This window comes from Lissotriton vulgaris, chromosome 2_1 (genome assembly GCF_964263255.1).
Source record: "Lissotriton vulgaris chromosome 2_1, aLisVul1.2, whole genome shotgun sequence".
Taxonomy (NCBI): Eukaryota; Metazoa; Chordata; class Amphibia; order Caudata; family Salamandridae; genus Lissotriton; species Lissotriton vulgaris.
Genome location: NC_141687.1, coordinates 1795250478 through 1795269942, shown reverse-complemented (window position 1 = coordinate 1795269942; position 19465 = coordinate 1795250478). Strand labels below are relative to the sequence as shown.

Below are 19465 nucleotides of genomic sequence, written 5' to 3'. Positions count from 1 at the left end.
CCCCCCCTGCTTTCTCGCCGTGCGAGAAGAAGGCAGGAACAAATGGTAGTTCTTTATTTATAACTACCATTTGTTTCTGCCTGCCCTTCTCGCACGGCGAGAAAGCAGTCAGCAGAACAGAACTTCGAGCCTCAGGGCAGGGGGGAGTGGCTTGGGGGAGTGGCTTGACCAATGTTGTTAATACTGATTGTTTGGACAGCCTGAGAGGCTGTCCAAACAGACAGTATTAGCAACAGTGGGCAAGCCGCTCCCCCCAAGCCACCTCCCACTCTCCATTCTGCAGGATGCAGACTAGGGAAAATGACGAGTTTAGGGCAGCCGGCCGAACCAATCAGCGCCGGCTGCCATGGAGGGGAGGGAGGCTGCCTGCAGCCTCCAGTGACGACGAGAGCCCACACGACCACGTCAGACGCAGCGGCGGCACGGGCATTCAAATCTAGGAAGGCGGGAGTCTGCACTGCAGTTTCGGGACGGGACTCGGGAAACCAAGGTAAGTTTTTTTTATATTTATTTTTGCTAGTGCCATGTGTTTTGATTAGCTTGCGCGGTGAGGGTGTGCAGTGGAGCTGGCATGTTGTCTCCTGGCGCTGGCGCTCCTTAATGGCAGTGTGGCAATCGCGGCAACTGGTGGAGGAGTCGGAGTAATTACAGGGCCATTCCTGCATTGGGGTTCTCATAAGTCATTCATTCAGTGCGGCAGTGCGCCTTCAGTTCTGAGACTGAAATACATAGAGTGAGTCAGTGGGCGTGAGACTCTTTCCTTGACAGCAGGCCGCGCTCCAAGATGTGAGACACACAACCAACGAGTGAGGTTGCTGGACGCCAGTGTTCATTGCACAGCGAGCTGTTCCTCGCCGGGTGCCAAACTGCTCCACAAATGATGCTTAAAAAAAGCACAAAACTTTCTTTCTCGGCCGGCAGCCTCGCCTCCCCTGGGCACACGTTTCACGCGCAGCCTTTCTCCCTCCCTCCCTCCCTCCCTCCGGCTCCCCCGTCCCTCCATTCTCTAGCACGATATTTCACTTTTCTTTCTGTCACAAGAGATTTGCGCCGTTAATCACACGACAGAAAAAATGAACAGAAAGGAGGCGCGTGAGGGGTGAAAGAATGAGAATTTAATTTAATGTTTCTTCTCAGCGAGCAGGCAGCTGGTGTGGAGGAAGGGGGTGCGTCTGGAAGAAGGGGGGGGGACTTTGTACTATCATGTAATGGAACGGGAATGGCTGGTGAAATACGTTTCTATTTATTAGTATACACTCGGAGTACAGAAACAATGTCATTCGCTACCAGTCCTTCATCCTGAACATTTACGCCCTACCACTTTCAAATGTCACCAGCCGCCACTGCTTAACTCCTTCACCGCGGGGCTAATTCCACCACGACGCAGGGGAGGGGGGCAGAGCACCGTGCCGCAGTGTTCGTGACGAGCTCAACTCGTCATGCAGCACAGCAGAGCTTTGCTCAGGACGAGCTGAGCTCGTCATGACCACGCCCGCTTAATGAAACTCCCCGCACTGCAGGGGAATCATCCCCGCCTGGGTGTTCCACAGCAGTTATGACGAGCTCAGCTCCTCCTGAGCAGGGGAGGTGGGTGACATTTATAAGTGGTGGGGTGCAAAGTTATTTGCATACAGCACCGTAGCGAGCGAGCGCAGTGAGCGAGCCCGAACCCCAAAAGGGCGGTTGGGGGGGGTTACCCCCCCACGAAATTTTGAAAAAAAGAAGAAAATCATGCATTTTCAAGCAAATTTGAGAAAGCAGGAAGGTTAATTAAGCAATTGTGAAAATGCAGTTATTACATTAATGGATGTCATAACATAGGTATCTGCTTATTCAGTATAACCACAGAGCTTCATACATTCCGGTCCTATTACGCTCAGGACAGGTGCTGAATTCAGACTATAAGACTTTCATGAAAATCTCAAAGAGATGAAAATTCAGCACTTCAACCAACATTAGGTTGAAGTGAAGCCACCCACCCAGTGCTGGGCAACACCTGAAAAGGTCCCACTACCACCAGGGTCCATCAACCTCACTAATGTTGTCCTCTAAGCCAAGACCTTGCCAATAAACCTCTCATCAGCATCTTTCACCTTCTTTGGTAACCTCTACCCATGCTACTTCATACCTAGCCCCCAAGTCAACTCGGGCACCATCATCGAAAACACATATGCATTTTCAGTTCTCCATTGTTTTGCACCTCGCTTTGTACTATATACCACCAATAAATGCATACTAATGCTCCATTTGCTGGATGTCAATCTAGAAAGCAAACTTGTTGTCCTGGTTCTTAAGCCACGGTATGAGAATTACTCCAGAAACCAGATTACGAAGGCATGAATTTAATGGTATAACAGCTCTAAACCAACTCCAATACCAGTTAAAGTGACACGCGAGGCTCAGATGCAACCAAAGAGCATACTCATGGCTGATGCTTCATGGGAATTTTGGAACTACAAACCCTGTACAAGTCATATAAGTACTAAACATTATAGGCCCTTCCACGACGTCCAGGGGATAGCAGGAGAAATAGCGCAGAGATGGCTGGTAAAGAATTCCCTAGACCCGCTCCATGTACCAGCTGGAGGTCTCAGAAGAAAACATATTGAGAATGTTGCTTCCTCTGCCTCTTTTTTTGCCAGTCGGCCCAAGTGGTATCCCATTAACTGAATGACGTTGGTCTCAGAAATAGTAGCTTCATCAGCATGGCCATTTCAGAACCCACCCTCTCCACCCAATCCAGGAATGAAGCAAGAACACCCTCTGGCTGCTTCTGTGAAGACTACCTTGAGAGCAAATGTTTTAACAGCATCACAGTAGATCTCAGATGCCAGCAGGAGTGGCTTTTCCATAATTTCCAGAACCATCCCTTGGATTTCCCCCTCATTGAGGCATTAAACATAGCCTGAAAGATGATTGGGTAGAAACTGGCAGCCAAATACACCGTTTCAAAACAGGTTTCAACAGTTGTTCTTTGAGCACTTTAAAGTTGTCGGAGAAATCTGGCTCAAACCCATCAATGGGTTTAAAATGTCGACCAGTATCTCGGAATGGAACAAGTTTCTGTTTCTGTACATGTCTTCAGCATCAATATACAGATGCGATGCAGAAGGTAAAGCACCAGCCGTTGTTACTGGCTGAATAAATTGTCTACACAACACTAACCCTAAGTTGAGATGTATGGATGCAGCAAGCCCATGACCCAAACCACTCCTGAGATGGCACCACCTCCTCTCATCCGTGCAGACAAGCGCCATCTTGACTGCCCACCTCTGGAAACAGGAAGCCCAGAAGGAACTTGGGCGGGTCACCACTGTTGTGATTCCTCCTGGTAGGGTTTGGGGTGGGGAGTGATAAAAAGTTTTTAAAATGGGGGTATTAATTGCCTATTTTTTCTAAGCAAGCTGCCTGTCATCGGAGAAGGGTCAACCTCACCATTTAACAACTCGAGCTTCCCACATCCATGTGTGAGCAGCTTGTCCATGCCAGCTTTTTTCGCTTTGCATCTTGGGGCTTGTAGTCAAGATATTGCCATTGGGTAATCAGGACTACATGGGACAGAATGCACCACAGAAGTCTTGGACAGGATGAACTACTCACGGATAGACCTGCGAAACGTCAGAACTCTTTGGACTCTGACAAGGTAGAGGGCTTTGTTTTTTTTGGGGGGGTCAGGGGCGACTCAAACGGTTACTTCTTAGAATTTCGTCTCCGACAGTGCAAGCGAAGTCTGGCACAGGGGCTGATGAACCCGTGCTATTTGGACTAACCAAGATTTTAAGGAGACAAAATGATTTAGAAGAAGAATTATTATTCACTTCTCAACAACCCAGGTTTAAACCTACGGTTTTATAAGGTAAACGGCAGCCTACATTTCCAACTTTGATGGCTCCGCTAGGCTGTGAGCTTGTACCACGGCTGTGTGCGAGATGAGCGGGAAGTGCCAGTGGTGGGCAGCCCAGTAGCGGCTGCTGCGCCCACGGGGGGAGAGAAACGCGCGGCGTGGGTGTTTTCATCTCCCTGCCACAGAACGCCAAGTCAATTCTAAAGGCCTGGGGATAAATTACATACCGTGCCAATCGAAACGGAATCTTAAAAAATCTCAAATGTTCCAAAGTGTCTGTTATCCTTTACTTCGCAATAAATCATGGGGCAAGTGTGACCATAAATTATTACTCATCTGCTCCCTGTTCTTGAAGGTAAACACACTGCGTCTCTCTCTCTCTTTCTGTCTTTCTCAAACCTCTCCCTCTTTCTCTAATCCTCTCTTTCGCTCTCTGTGGTTCTGTTTCTCACCCTTTCTTGCTCTTGGTCACTTTCTCTCTGCCTCTATGCTCTACCCACCCCCCTTCTCTCTCTCTCTTCCTATCACCGACTTCCTCTGTCAATTTTCACCTTCCTAGCTCACATTCACCCCCCCGCTCACCCTTGCTCTCCCTCTCGTTCAGCTGAATCCCAAAACTCTCCCTTCAAGCCCATTGCTTCCACCTTAACTTTCTATATCTTTCCTTTGTGTCCATCTTGAACTTGTCCTGCGCTTTGCTATCTTGTGATAACCCGGCAGAGTTTTACCCCAGTATGGTGTCAGAGTGCCCATAGGTAAATCTTCTACCAAGTGAGGAGTAAACATTCCAGCCTGGAATGCCGTGGAATTCATTGAGAACATCCACAGGCTTGAGATTGTGTACTACGGGAGTGTGCAAGAGAGGATGTGACGAAGACGTGAAGATTGTGAGAGGGGTCAGAAGGGAGTTGGGATGGACAGAGATCTGTGTGAGAGTCTGAAAATGGAATAGGTGTGTGAGAAACGAGACAGAAGAGGTGGGCAGAAATGTGACAGAGCAAGGTAGCCCCGCACCCACCCGATATTCACAAGTAGAAAGGCACTGAATGTTCTCTCTCCAAATGTGTTACCTGGGACTGCAGCCTTGCTTTCCCAGCCTAATCATTTCACTTTCATAATTTACAAAAATGTTTGCACTACCTGCCTGGGACGGGAGTGGCTGATATCACACACACGTGAACATCAGGGGGACTAATTATCTAAAGGCCCCGGAAGCTCCTATCACACAGTACTTGAGAGACAGAAACATTCATACGGCAGAAACAACCTGCCACCATTTTTTTCACGCTTAGAAAAGTAAATGAACATTTCATACTATAATCATTCAGGATGTATACCTCAGTCAATGGTTTATTTTTATTTTCTCCCTACTTTGACACTACTCCTACCTCGCGGCGCTATGAGAAAAAACAAGACAATGCGGGTAGGGGATCGGAAAGACTCAGGGGGCTGGCAGTGTTAAGAAGACGAGGCGGAGAGATGTATGCGAGATGGCATTCTCCTGTCCTGGAAACCTGTGACCACCACAGCTTCCCATGAGCACTGTGGGAATCTTTTGTGAATTTCTGAAATGTGTAAATCTGTACCCGTGTGAGGTTAGGTAGTGAACCTCCAGTGCAGGTTTATATATGTACCTGTGCGTTACTGCGTTGCCTGAGTAAACCCTATATTTAATTAGGCACTCACCGTCTTCGGCATCTCGCATCTTCTTGGAAACTTTCCCCAACTTCCTGCTGCTCCTCTCGCAGCCCCTCCAGGGACGACTGGCACCGGGAGGCTGTGTGTGTGTGGGGGGGGGGGGAGTCACCCACCAGGCCTGGGGGGCTCTCGCGGGGGTCTGCTACTGCTTCTCCTCCTGCCCGGGGTCGCGCCACTCTGCCCCCGCCCACCCACGCGCGGCATCCAATAATGGATTTTGCACGGTGGACCAGCCAATCCTGGCGCAGCATGCAGCACCAGGATTGGCTAGGGGGGGCACACTGTGTACTCGCCCTGGGCAGCCTTTTAAAACCCGGCCCGGCTGAAGCCTCACCCCCGGCCCCTTCTCTATGCCTAAAGTGTTTTGCTGGCATCGGCGCATGCGCGGGCAAGTCTCAGCCCGGTAGTTTCATGCGCACAGTGCTGGCCTGCTGCAGACTACTAACTCAAGTAGCTGCAGCAGACCAGCAGCCCTGCCCCCACCCCCTGCGCACTCGGACGGATCCGTGTCACTCCCGCGCTGCGCTGTGGCACTAATTTGTGAAGAATTCGTTTGTTAGCTTTAAAGCTTAGCTGCAGTGCCGACGGTGCGTCAAGGGCTTGTGGGGCTACGCCCCTACGCCCCAATGGACGCACCGCGGCTGCTCATGAGCACAGCTCTTCTGTGCCTCATGACTAGCTGAGCTTGTCATGAGCACCGAAGGTGTTAAGAGAAATATGTGGCGTGCTTCTGTGTTTATTTAAAAATTAGCTCAAGGCTGCAAACTACTCTGAAGGGGTCTGTGAGCTATTAGTAGCTCATGACTGACTGGTTGGAGACACCCGATACACATTATTGGATAATATCTAATCCGAATGAAAACAAGAATAGTACAGAAACAACTCTTCTAAATGTTTCAGAATATCTTTGCCTTATATTAGAACAACGCTGTTTAGCTTCATTACAGCTATTATACCAATCTACATTTATATAGTGTTGCATCCCCATCTTTTTAGAGCGAGTCTGCAAGCAGGGATGTGCAAGATTCTCTGAAATGGCAGGGTTCTTTTCTTATGGACAGTACTCAGTCAATTATTCTTACACCATATATAAAGGAACTCCCATTATGCCTCGATCTTCCTGTAAGACTGTAGACAACACTTAAGACTGGGCTACGATAACTCACTGAAACTTGGTAACCCTGGCTACTTGTTGAAGAGACTTCATATTGCTAAACTAGTCCTTAGTTTTCTCACAGTCAGTTGCACCACACCTAATAAAATCTGCATTGGCTCCCAATCCCAATCAAAAAAACACATGCTCAAATTGTTTGTCTTTGTTTTCAAGGCTCTATATGAGAAAGGCCCATCCTACATACAAGATCTGGCCCAGCTTTATTTTTCATCCCGCTCTCTAGGCTTATCCTATTCCAACATGACTTCCATTTCTAGAAACAGAACAGCAAGAATGGGTGGGATATACTTTGCCTTTCTTGTCGCCTCCCACTGGTGCTCACCATGCCACCCGGGTAAAGCTATCTTGACTGATGAGGGGCGATACCCTAAAACCTGTCCCAGGATGCTTGTTTCCGGTCTGCGGAGGACCTGGCCTGGCAGTTTGGGCTGGACTGTTCTCATGAGGAGCAGGGTCGAGACTGATTTGCATATGGCTGGGTCCAAACTGTAATGGCGTGATGAGCAAAAAACAATGGATTTAGGCCCAGAACTCTGTACTAGTGGTGAGTGTATGACATTGCTCAGCATTCCGTCCATCATTTTTTCTTTTTGCATGTGTTCCCTGTTGAGAACTTGGAAAGCGCCTAACAACCCACTGGGGATGGAATGTGTTTGATTGTTGTTACAGACACACAGCAACTCACTGTAGCAAGAAGCAATGTACTAAGAGCACCAGCATGCCGTGCGAGCGGCCACGCCCACTGGGGCAGGTGTTCATGATAACAAGGTACATTTAAACTGCTGTGTTGTGTCCGTTATGTTTGCGCCTCATTGAGAAAGTGCAGGAGCACGAAACGTGCCTGGGCTGAAGTCTTTATTTGTGCTTGCATTGCATTCAGACGCATATGGCAACTCATACGGTAGCCTCTAATCCAATAAATATATGAAACAGGATCAACTGGTTGTGGGCCTTTCCTTTGTGGGTAACTTTTGTGATGGAATATATATATATATATATATATAAATATATATATATATATATATATATATTAATATTATTTGGAGAATGCAGCAAATACCCCACAAAATGACGATAAATATGCCTCATTTTCCAGCCTATTTTCCTTCCCTGGTGGGCTTGTGCACACTGAAGTACACATTATGCCATTAAAGAATATGTTATTTGTTAAGCTTTATTTTTATTAATTGTCGTTAAGTGCTAAAATATATAAAGGCAAAAATAAAAACAGCTAAAAAATAATGTATGTACAATTATGTCTCTTTTCAAACAAATAAGTATGTTTAAACCAAATGAAACACCATTTTGCTGTGAAAACACGCTTGATAAACCGAGTGCCGGCTATTGGAATTCAGAAGTTTGGTGGTAGTGAGTATGTCTTTTGTTGCTTTCAGTAGCTTTTTGACTTTCACTTATTTTTATTTGTGCTGCCAGATGCTAATATTGTCTAATTGGACTGGTTAAAAGTAGGGTGGGCATTAGCTGTACAAACATATTGAGTTTGGTACCAAATGTTACTGATACACTTTCATCATTTCAGAGACACATGACCAAAATATAAGCCAGAAGGCACCAATCAGAAATCCTTTTCAATGTTTCAACTGTTTATTTTTCTTTTTCTTTCTTTTTGCTTTTTCTTTGGTCAGTAAGTTCATGAAGTTTTTTATCTAATCTTCTCTGTAGGTGTGCTTTTTTCGCTGGGTCAACTGATTTATCTTTGTGTCCGCTTCCAGCATAAAGAACTCCTTCTTTGCTGATCCTTGCACGAGCATTTGCTTTAGCTTTCTCTCCGCAGCCATGGACCTGGAAGAGATACAATAAATACAGTTGTAATTATGTCACACGCACAACTTCATTTTGATCGTGTTACCTTTTGAGTTTACAATTCATTTTTATGAATAAACTTTCCATTTTTAAAGTAACCGAGACTATTTAAAATAAGTCATTAAAAATCAATTGATGCCGTGTTTCACAGATATTGGTGCTTTTCACAATAATTGTATAATATATTTAATATCTGCATTTGAAAAAGCATCAAGAGATGGGAGTATGGCTCAGTTCCAAAGGGATAGGCTTCCCTGCTTCTGAGCTTCTACTGAGCTAGTGCCCAAAACACTCCTTTCTTCCCCAAGATGTGGCTTCCCACAGTACACAGATGCAACACCACTGGGCACCATGGGTATCTTCACAGGGTGCAGGATGCCATCCTGAGAGAATTGCAGAAGCTAAAGGGGAGTTACCTGCTGTTTTCTTTGCAATCACAAGACACACAGGGTGGAGACTGCTCTGTAAAACCGCTGGACCCGCTGCTGGAGTTCGGTAGTGGGCACCAGATGTCCCCAACCCTCAGACACAAGGACTGTGCAGCAGGAACTACTTACCTGGAGCAAATAGGAGAGGTGTGAGCCAGGCAGTGTTCAGGGCCCAAAGAGCACAGGACACAGCTTCTTGAGTGCCGAGCAGTGCTTAATTTGAGCAGGTGCTGAGCACCGGCACCTATTTCTCAGGGCTGGGTCTATTGAATTTTTCTCCCATGCACAGCCAGCACTGTGCACAGACCATTCAAAAAAGCCCCAGCCTTGAGTGAGGCTTGTGCACCTGTACGTTCAGATTTGGTGCATGCTCTAGTATGCTTGCTTTGGGTGGGGGAAGGGCAGGTGTGTTGTGTCATGTGCAGTATAAACTGCACGAACGATGAACTGGGAGCATAATTTCAGCTGGGCGACCCAGCAGTCTGCGCTTTCCAGTGTAGCCAAAGCTGCAAGGTTAGGTGAGATGTGTGTGCGTTATTTTACATACAACTGTTATCCTAAAGGTGACAGAATAGTGCTTGGCCGTGGGACACCATCGACAAATTCCTGAACAGTGGCACCCGCAGGAAACTGCCCAGTAGATGTCTGCCTCAGGAGCCAAGACAAGGCCCTGCAGCGTAATAACAAAATATGGGAAGCAGCTGAGGGCGGTCAGAAAGTGAAAACATCTCTTCCAGCCAGTCGGTGTATTAGTACCACGCTCCTACCTGTCCCAGTAACATCTCGTCTCTATCAGACCCGTCCTCTCCCTTCTGCAATGGGCACCGTTGCAGCCACAAGCACCTTGAAGAATACCTCCCATTCCTGCCACTGTGACTGTGCCCCACCGCTACCTCCGACAGTACCCCTCTCTCCACAGTGGCCTTCTCCCACTATCCAAGTGCCCCCCTCTTCACAGTGTCTTTCTCACCTGTACGTGCAGCTGCTGGCTGATGTCGCCAGGCAGTGGGGCCTTACCATGGTCTCATATGCCGACGACACACAGCTAGCGGTCACGATCAGCGGGGATGCCGAACGGGATGCCCCCAGGTTCCGAGACGGGCTGAGAGAGGTGGCCAGCTGGATGAATAACAACTGTCTCCAGCTGAACGCGAAAAAAACTGAGGTGATGATCGTGGGAAGGGGAACGGATTGCTGGGGGGACACTTGGTGGCCTCAGGAGCTTGGGCCGGCCCCTACACCGGTGATGGAACTTAGAAACCTGGGAGTATGGCTTGACCACACCCTCTGCTTTACTACCCACACTAAGAGAGTGGCGGCATGCTGTTTTGGTGTTCTGCGCGGACTGAGGCCGGTGCTCAAATTTTTTTATGCTCCGACGAGACAGTTGGTCATCCAAGCGACGATCATCTCCCGGCTGGACTACGCCAGCTCGCTCCTGCTGGGAGTTAACCAATCTGAGATCGTTCGCTTGCAGCGCGTTCAGAACGCGGCTGCGAGAGCAGTGGTGGGTCTGCCGAGGTCCTGTCCCACGTCCAATACTCTGCGGTCCCTACATTGGCTACCAATGAAAAGCCGAATCCACTTTAAGGCTCTGAGCCTTGCCTTTAAAATTTTAAAAGGATCGGCACCTGAGATCCTCAATAATCTCTTATCCCCCTATGTCCCGACTCGCTCCCTCAGATCTCTTGGGCAATCCCTTGCGGTTATCCCGCGTTTCAGGCTTAGCCGGATGGGCGGTCGTTCTTTCCGTGTGAGAGCTGCGGCTCTCTGGAACTCTCTCCCTTTGGAAATCCGCCTGTTAGAGGATCTTTTAGCATTCCGTAGGGCCGTGAAAACGTACCTGTTTTAATCTTTTATGTTGACCCTCACCTCTCTGTTCTGCGTTGTGTTATGTCCACCTTTTCCATGCGCCAGGACGCTCCTTAGCTGGAGCATCTGTGCGCAAAATAAATGTTGATAACATAACATAACATATCTCAGTGCCCCTCTGCTTACAGTCCCCTTCCCCTCTGTATCACAATGTCCCTTCCTGCAACAACACTCGCTCACTCCTGTTACATACCCCTTGGCTCTCTCCCTCACTCTCAGAGCACCCCTCCCCACCATCGCTTTGTATTAAAGCATGCACTGGGCCCTGAGAATCCATACTTTGATTGCGCACGTGAGACAGCAAAGCCCTTCTCAGTCTTGGCCACTCAAACCAGGAGGGTTTCCCATGTATCCCCTAACCAGAGAGAGGGTACACAGGGAATTTCTTAGCTTTGACCTGGAGAAAAATAGCATTGATTCAAAATGTGCTATCAGAGGGGCTAGGATGTGTTGGGTGCTCTGTACCTCCCCCCACCCCCACAAGCCTGCTGAGATCTATCGCCCCTCACCTTCTCTTCACCTCCAAAGACCCATTTCCCGTAAACCCCTGCTGCATACTTACAGCCTTATGTTCCTGTTGGAGGAGATCAGAGTTTTGTCTAGTTGAAGTTTTGATTGTAGCACAGAGGGGTAATGTAGAATATGTACCATGCAGATGACAGAACTACATTATGTGGATTGCTCAGTGGGTTTCTGTTTTTTATCACAGACGTCCTTTTGTTATTCACTCCTAATATAGCACAGGCGGCAGACTCAGTTGAATTTTGTGCTTTATTAGTTAAAAAGTATGTGTGGAAGCCTGTCTGACTTAATTTGAAAATAGGTGGCAGTGGAATTTTGCGACTTATAGTCTAATCATGTAATAGAACTATTTGTTTGAAGCATGAGTGTGTGGTTCTCCATCAAGGCATAATACCAATGGTATAACTGACACTTTATTATGTTTTATAAGGAATACCTTTTGTGACATAACATAACATCTTTTTATGGCATAAAACTTAACACAGTTAAAGAATCGCTATTGTGTGTCTTGGACAACACTGCTGTGCATTGATGAGACAGGCCAAGAATGATACAATCCTGTGACCTCTCAACTTTACATAATTAATAACTGTGTATTTAATAAAGCAGAGGTGTACTCTTTGCTTGCACTATCCCAGTATCTGCTTTTATTCCTCCCCTTCACACCTCACTCCTTTACTTCTCTCCAATCCTACTTCACTTTCTGCCCCACATTTGCGTTTTCTCTTAACACCTTGCCTGCGGCACTGATTCTCCCCCGATGCTGAACATTCCATTCGCGTGTGTGGTCATGACGGAACGGTTCCGTCATGAGCACAGCGCAACCGATGCTCATGACGGAACCGTTCGTCATGAGCATCAAAGGGGTTAATCGCCACCTCTCCTCATTAAATGTTTTTCATTGTTCACCTTTCCCTTCCACTCTCACACTCTCCCCAGTGTTCGCTTTCCTTCCCTTGCCTTTCTCCTCTTTTCACTTTTCCTTCTCATCATGTTCCACTCCAATCTTGCAATCCCAAACTCTGCTTTCCACATTTCTCTTCACATTGTCTACTGCATCTATCTTTGCCTTTAGACCTCTCCTCCTCCCACACTCTCCCTTTTAAGGTTTTCCTTCTTGCACATATGTTTATATCTACTCCAGGAATCTGTGTTCTATTTCAGGGTCATAAATTGAAATCTTGGCGTGGCCACTCAGTCTTTCATCTTTAGATAAAATTAGTGCAATTGAGCTGGATAACAACATTTTTTATTTGGTGTCAAGGCCCCCTCTAGTGAATATGTGCTTTACAAACATACTTGGTGTGTTTCTCCCTCTATCCCTTCATTTCTTCCTTTCACATTCTTTTCTTATTTCCTCCTTCTTTCATCCTTTACTTATTTAATTTCCTTACTCCAGTGCTCCTCTTCCTGCCTGCATTTGTTACTGCCTTCTTTATAGTATTCCTTCCTTCATTCTTTTCTTTCTTTTAAATAGCGCAGTGCAAGCACATTTCCTTTTGTTTGCTAAGCTGCCTCAGGTCCTATGACCTTTCTCTAATTTGAGTTCACTTTTAAGTTTTTGTCATAGGCTTCCAATATGCTATATTATGTTATATTGATTTGTATAGCACACTAATCACCCAGGAGGGTATCCAGGGATTTGGGCCGGTCTGTAGGTGTGGGGGGGCCTGAGTTGCTTTTGTGAAGAGCCAGACCTTTATCTTCTTGCGGAACTCAATAAGGGAGGAGGTGACTCTGATGTGTTGAGGGATGTGGGCGGAGCCAATAAAGGGAAGTGGGTGGGGCCACTGGAGGGAGTGGGCGGAGTTCGGGAAGTGGGTGTGGCCTCGTTAAAGACTGAGCACCTGCACTTCATATTTTACAAATTAAGCACTGCCGAAGAGCACATGCTTGGGAGTAGCCTGGGAGAGAAGTAGCACATCAGATCCCGTGGGACAATGGCAACCCCAGAGGACTGTGAGCACCTGCACTTCATATTTTACAAATTACGCACTGCCGAAGAGCACATGCTTGGGAGTAGCCCGGGAGAGAAGTAGCAAATCAGATCCCGTGGGACAATGGCAATCCAAGACACAGTAAAAGGGTGTCTCACAGAGGGACACTTTGCTAGGATGAGTGAGTGGGTCCATATATAATGTGGCTCCCACCAGATAAAGACTAGTCTGGACTATCCACTGCTTCACAGGAACGGGCTGCTGATCCGTGAGTGGTGCTTCCTTCGAACCAGCTAGCCTGCTCTGAGGGAGTAGTAGAGAAGGACAGTAGGGCAGAGTTCTACAACTGGTAAACAGTGAGCCCTTGAAAAAACTTAAAAAACAGCTCTCTCTGAAATCATAAAGAAAGCACTGGGCATAGTGTAATCAAGCAAACCAGAATATCATTTTTGCTTTGGTTTGATTTGGAGATCCTGCAGGGGAACTAGCCTTGTAGAACTGTCTCTCTGGGAGATGTAACTGGCCTATCAATAGTGAGAGTGCGATCAAAGTCCAACTGAGATTTAGCCGAGTTCCCACAGTATCTGGACTCAGCTACTTACAAAGTGATATAAGTCAGTGTCTCCCTGATGTACCCATGGTTTACCTCTGGGTGCACGGAATAAGTTAAAACTCCAATAATGTAATAGGGAATTAACAAGGAAGAAACAACAAAGGGAACTAACCACCTAAAAATAAAGACTGTAATGTCCAGAAAAACAGATCTGAGGGTAAACAATTCAATGAGAACTACACATTTATTTTTGGAATCAATTACATCAATACTGGTACAAATAACTTCAGAAAAACGCACTTTAGTCTGTCGTGCAACTAAGCTAGACGTTGCAATGGTTTGCTGGGCACAATTATATCGGGATTTATTGTTCTTTCCGTGCAAAGTTCTCATACACAGGACTCGGTCTTGCCGGTTATCCGACAAAGACGTTTTCTTCAATTTTTAGCGGTGTCATGAACAAAAAAATTGAATAGAAAGTAGTGGCAATTGCTGGCTTAAATGCTGTGAGAATGATCCCATCAGTCAATGGTGTTTTTCGGGTGTGATCTAAAGACCCAATGCCAAACTGAGACGTTCCTGAGAAACTTCTAAAACCCCCAGCAGTCACCTGAATCTACATGCTGATACCACTTCCTAGGGGCGAAGCAGCTCCTGAAACTAGCATCAACTCTAGAACACCAAACAAGAGTAGATTCCAGAAGGGGCCTTACGAATACAATTACATACAAACTGTGCAGGTGCTACTTTGATCCTCAAAAGTAAACTAGATAAACAGTACGCCAATCTAAACGTTAATAGTAATGAACTTGAAACTCGTAGTTTTCCCATTGTGATTTGAGAGGAGAAAGCCCAGGAACACACAAGCTACCCAGCTTGGAGACTGGCTTTTGGGTAAAGTTCTCAAAATTTAAATTTGGAACTGCATACATTGGTGCAAGACTTGTTGCAATGACATGCAGACTTTATAGACACATGGAAAACATATAGCAGTGTTGAACAATAAAATAAAATCGTTTGCACAAGAAAAAAAACACAAGTTTTGCAGATCGCTCATGAACAATGTCCAGGTCCAACAATAAGATGGTTCTCCTTGCTAGAAGACTGTTTACTGTGGGCTCCTCAATACTAATCATGTCTTTAAAAATGTCTGCTTGAGAGACCAGACCCCAGCACCAAGAAATGAGTAACAGTTTAATTACATAATGCGTACCTTTTGCTCAGGCTGGGTAGAAAAAGGACAGGAAGCATTTCACGGGTCACGGCTTGCAGCACTCATTGGCATCATGATCACCAAATATTAAATAAGTCATGTTAATACCCTCTCCAACTTCATATGATTTAAATGGCCAAAACACATTTTTGGCTGGCTTGAGTTTGCCATGGGTTTATTGAGAGACTGATCAAGGTACATCGAGCCGGGGACTGATTACCAACATATGCCAACATAGTCAAATGGAGAGGAAGTGAACAGAGAACGAACTCTATCATGACACCTTTCAATAAAATTCACATGGATGATGACAAATTATAGTTGCAAAATACGATAACAACATGTATCTACACAACGTAAGAAATGTGATTTGTCTGGCTGTACAAGTAAAAGGCCATCGTGTGGCATGAATACAGCTATAGGTGCAGGAGAATAAAGGGAGTATTACATTGCATCAAACAAGTGAAGGTCCCGGGAGTTATTTTATATGACAGGTTCAATGGTTCGAACACGTGAAGAGAAAATGTCGATAACCAGGTGAGCATTGAAGTGCTCAGGCACACGATAATCACTAATAAGAATGTTACAGTGCCCTGCAAAATCAATACAACTGTCTCATACACAATATTGTTTCTAGATTTTGAAACCATATCCCCCAGAAAGACTAGGGAAAGTGTGAAGATTTTAAAAATGGTTCAATTCTGTTTTAGAAATCCTAAGTAAAGAGATAATAAAGGGATTTAGATTTGCTAAGCAAACACCCTCCCCTCACCCAAGGCACAAGTGGGCACAATTAGTTATCAACCCACAGCTACCCACTATTACTCATGTTTGTGGCCATGTCCTAACTGGCAAAATTCCATAAGACTCACAACTCTTCCATAATTGGATGACTTCAATAAGCGATGAGTTTGCCCCACTGGAACAACCGACCAAAGAAAATTAAAGCCAAAACCCACCAAGCCCCTTGGTATACACCCGCCTTAACTCAACTACATATCCTATGTAAACAACTGGAGCGCAAGTGGAGAAGAGCCTATGATCCAGCAGACCAAAAAACATATAAAATAAATAGGAGACAATACCACACACACATTAAATTAGCTAAAAAAAAGAGTACTCCTCTAATAAAATACTAGAGGCACACCAAGATCAGAAAACCATCTTTTCAATTATAAAGTCCTTTGCCAGCCCCAAAACACTGTCAAGAGAAATCTTCCCTTCACAGACTCTCTGTGACCAAATCTCGATCTTCTTCGAGGAAAAAATACAGAATATTCAAAAAGATTTCACCATAATCGCTATGCAAAACTTGGACTTTGACTTAGAGCCTGAACCCACCAGCATCAGTCCCTCACTCCAAGTTTTTGAAACCGTCTCGCTCGAGCAGTCATGTGGAGCAATCGCTGCCTGTAAATCGGGCTCTCCCCTTCCTTTACCAAATCATAAACATGGTTAACCCAGTGATTAACCAGATAGTCAATTCCTCGTTAACTACAGGCACAGTCCCAGATGAATGGAAACTGGCCATAGTGAAACACTGAAAAAAACCAAAATATAGACCCATCTAATCTCTCAAATCTCCAACCAATCATCACTGTTGGCTATATTGGACAAAATCACAGAAAGACTAGTTAACAGAGTACTGTCTACTTCCTTAAAACCGCCAGGATCCTTCACCCACGGCAATCAGGTTTCCGTCCTAAGCATTCAACAGAATCTGCGCTTTTGGAAATATCGGACACATTAAAATCTATGGCTGACAAAGGCAGGAAGGCAGTCTTGATTTTACTCGACCTGTCTACCGCATTTGATACCATCTCACATGGCATTCTCCTTGCAAGGCTAAAGTCCAGCGGCATCTCAAACACTGTATTGGCTTGGATTAGATCCTTTCTTACCAATCGTAGGCAAGCAGTGGCGCTTGGAACTTTCCTCTCTGCTGAACGCCCCATCGCACAAGGAGTACCACAGGGCTCTTCTCTCAGCCCTCTGTTATTCAACATATACATGGCCCCTCATCTCCTTGATATCCTCTTTTGATATTGAAGTAACGTCCTACGCGGATGACACACAATTGATTCTATCCCTGGACAAAGATTCCACTACGGCAGGACTCAATTTTAAACTATGCCTAATAGAGGTCATACAGAGATGAAGCTCAACCATCTCAGGTGCAATACAGATAAAACTGAGATCCTCCTGATAGGAAAAGACAACCCCTTCCAGACAAGTGTGTGGTGGCCGGAAGATGCAAAAGCACCCCCAAATACTTTTGATGTAGCAAAAAACCTGGGAGTGCAATTCAAGACTTCACTTTCCTTCCGACCACACGCCTTGATGGTTGCAAGGTCTTGTTTTAACATAATCAAGACACTAAAAAAATTCTTCAACTTTATTCCCCTCTCTGTGAGGAAGACAGTTGCGGTGGCACTTCTCCTATCATGTCTAGACTACTGCAATAGTCTATTAGCAGGAGCAAATAAACAAACACTAAGACTACAAGTGGTACAACATGCGGTGGCTTGCCTCGTTCTAAAATTATCATGTAGATCTTCTGCCTCAGTAGCTCTTAAAACACTCCTTTGGTTACTGCCACATAAGATAATCTTTTTCAAGATACTATTAATGACCATCAGAGCATCCTTAATGGTAGGCCCAACATATCTCTCCGCTCGATTCACCCCCTACACTACGGCCAGGACTCTTAGATCCTCGTCGGCAAACTTCCTCAAACCCACATGCTTTAGGTATATAAACAAGGGAGGAAAAACTGTAGCTGCACTAGGAACTAAAGCTTGGAATCTCATGCCAACACACCTAAGGCTGATTAAAACAGAAACACAGTTCAAGAAGGCTCTGAAGACCTGGATCTTTGGATCTTCAGAAGAACTCTGCCTATCCCTCATATAGGGTCCCATGGTACAACCTGGACTTTCTTTCGCACAGTGCCAGGATGCGCCTTTGTTGCGCTTTATAAATGCCTACTCAATATCGATATCAATATCTTCACGAGGGGAGTAGGGAAATGTAGAAAAGATATTTAAGTATCCCAGGGGTATCAACATGGTCATGGACGGATTCTTTGTAGGTAGAAATAATGCAATGTAAAATGAATGCAGAATCAATAAGGTGGCCCACAGACGACAACTGAGTAAAAACAATAGTTATACATTTTCAGATACCACGTGGACTTCCTCCTAGCATTAAAGGAACTATTAAATTGGGGAACACTGACAATTATTACGTACATCTCTTCTAAACATCAGTATTAAAAGCTATAAGTTGATGGAAAGTGCAACTTTCAAATGAATGCTCTTTAAGTAAGCTAACTGTAAATTTCTAATATTATAGTGTAAAAGCATTGTGAAGTGTTTTAATTAAAAACATGTTTTATTTGAGATTCCCTCATTTTAAAAAGATCATATCTTTTTATAAATAAACTGGAAAAAATAAAACTTGAAATATGTCCCTTTCTGCCATTGTGGAACAAGTCTTGCTAACACTACTTCTAGATAATCCAATCCAGTGGGTAGCCTATAATTGAACCACATATAAATACGTAATGCATGAAATTGGAGTATTAGTTGAGGGGGGGGTGAGAACCCACCACAAAGAATACTTACAATTGTTGTCAGGGTGATCTCACCAAAGTCACTAAAATAATTCTGTGTTTACCCCTTTAGTCGCTTAGCAAAAAATAGTCAGGGAACATTAGCGCAGTCAATGCAGAAGGCATACTTTTAAGCCTGGCAGGTGTTTGTGAGATCTGAAGAGACGAAGAGGAAGCAAGATGACATATTATTGGGGGCATCGTGATGTAATTAACTTCATTATGTGTTTGATTGAGAAGGGGCTATCACCTTTGTTGATTCAGGAGAGTTACCATGTACCTGGGCTCACTAACAGCCTCACTACCTGTGGCCTATTACTTTAGCTCGATCCACGTACATTGGCCGTGGCCAGACACACTTAAGCCTAATCCACCTAACCTAGCACGCATGCTCCCCTGACCCTCAGATCAATACCACACGACGTTCGGCATGTGTAATAAGCACTGGCCACCACTATGGCTATTATCACCACACAAGTACTATTACCAGCACACCACTTCAGCAACAACTCGGGCATGGTACTATACCTCACAGCTAGGCGTTAGGTCTTGGAATTAACAAAGACATCCTCATCCTAATGGTTTTTAGTTTTTAACCCGTTCACTGCGGTGGCTATTCCGCCGCAGTGCTAAGGGGACGGGCGGAAATGCAGCGGGCGCATGCTGGTGACGGAACCGCTCCGTCACCAGCGTCGGTTGCGCTGTGCTTATGACGGAGCGGTTCAGTCATGGCCCCGCCCGCTCAATAGAACGCCCAGTGCAGGCGCGGAATCCGCGCCGCGCAGGC

General features: G+C 45.6%; 1 protein-coding gene across 2 annotated transcripts in view; it reads right to left on the bottom strand.

Moving 5' to 3' along the window:
- Window positions 1-8302: 8302 nt before the first annotated feature.
- IGHMBP2 (immunoglobulin mu DNA binding protein 2) overlaps window positions 8303-19465 on the bottom strand; it is a 335240-nt gene continuing 324077 nt past the window's right edge. For both annotated transcript variants that reach the window (XM_086957844.1, XM_086957845.1), the window contains one exon: window positions 8303-8519. In XM_086957844.1, the coding sequence (XP_086813970.1) occupies window positions 8322-8519 (198 nt within the window). In that variant the 3' untranslated portion in view covers window positions 8303-8321. The remainder of the gene's footprint in view (window positions 8520-19465) is intronic.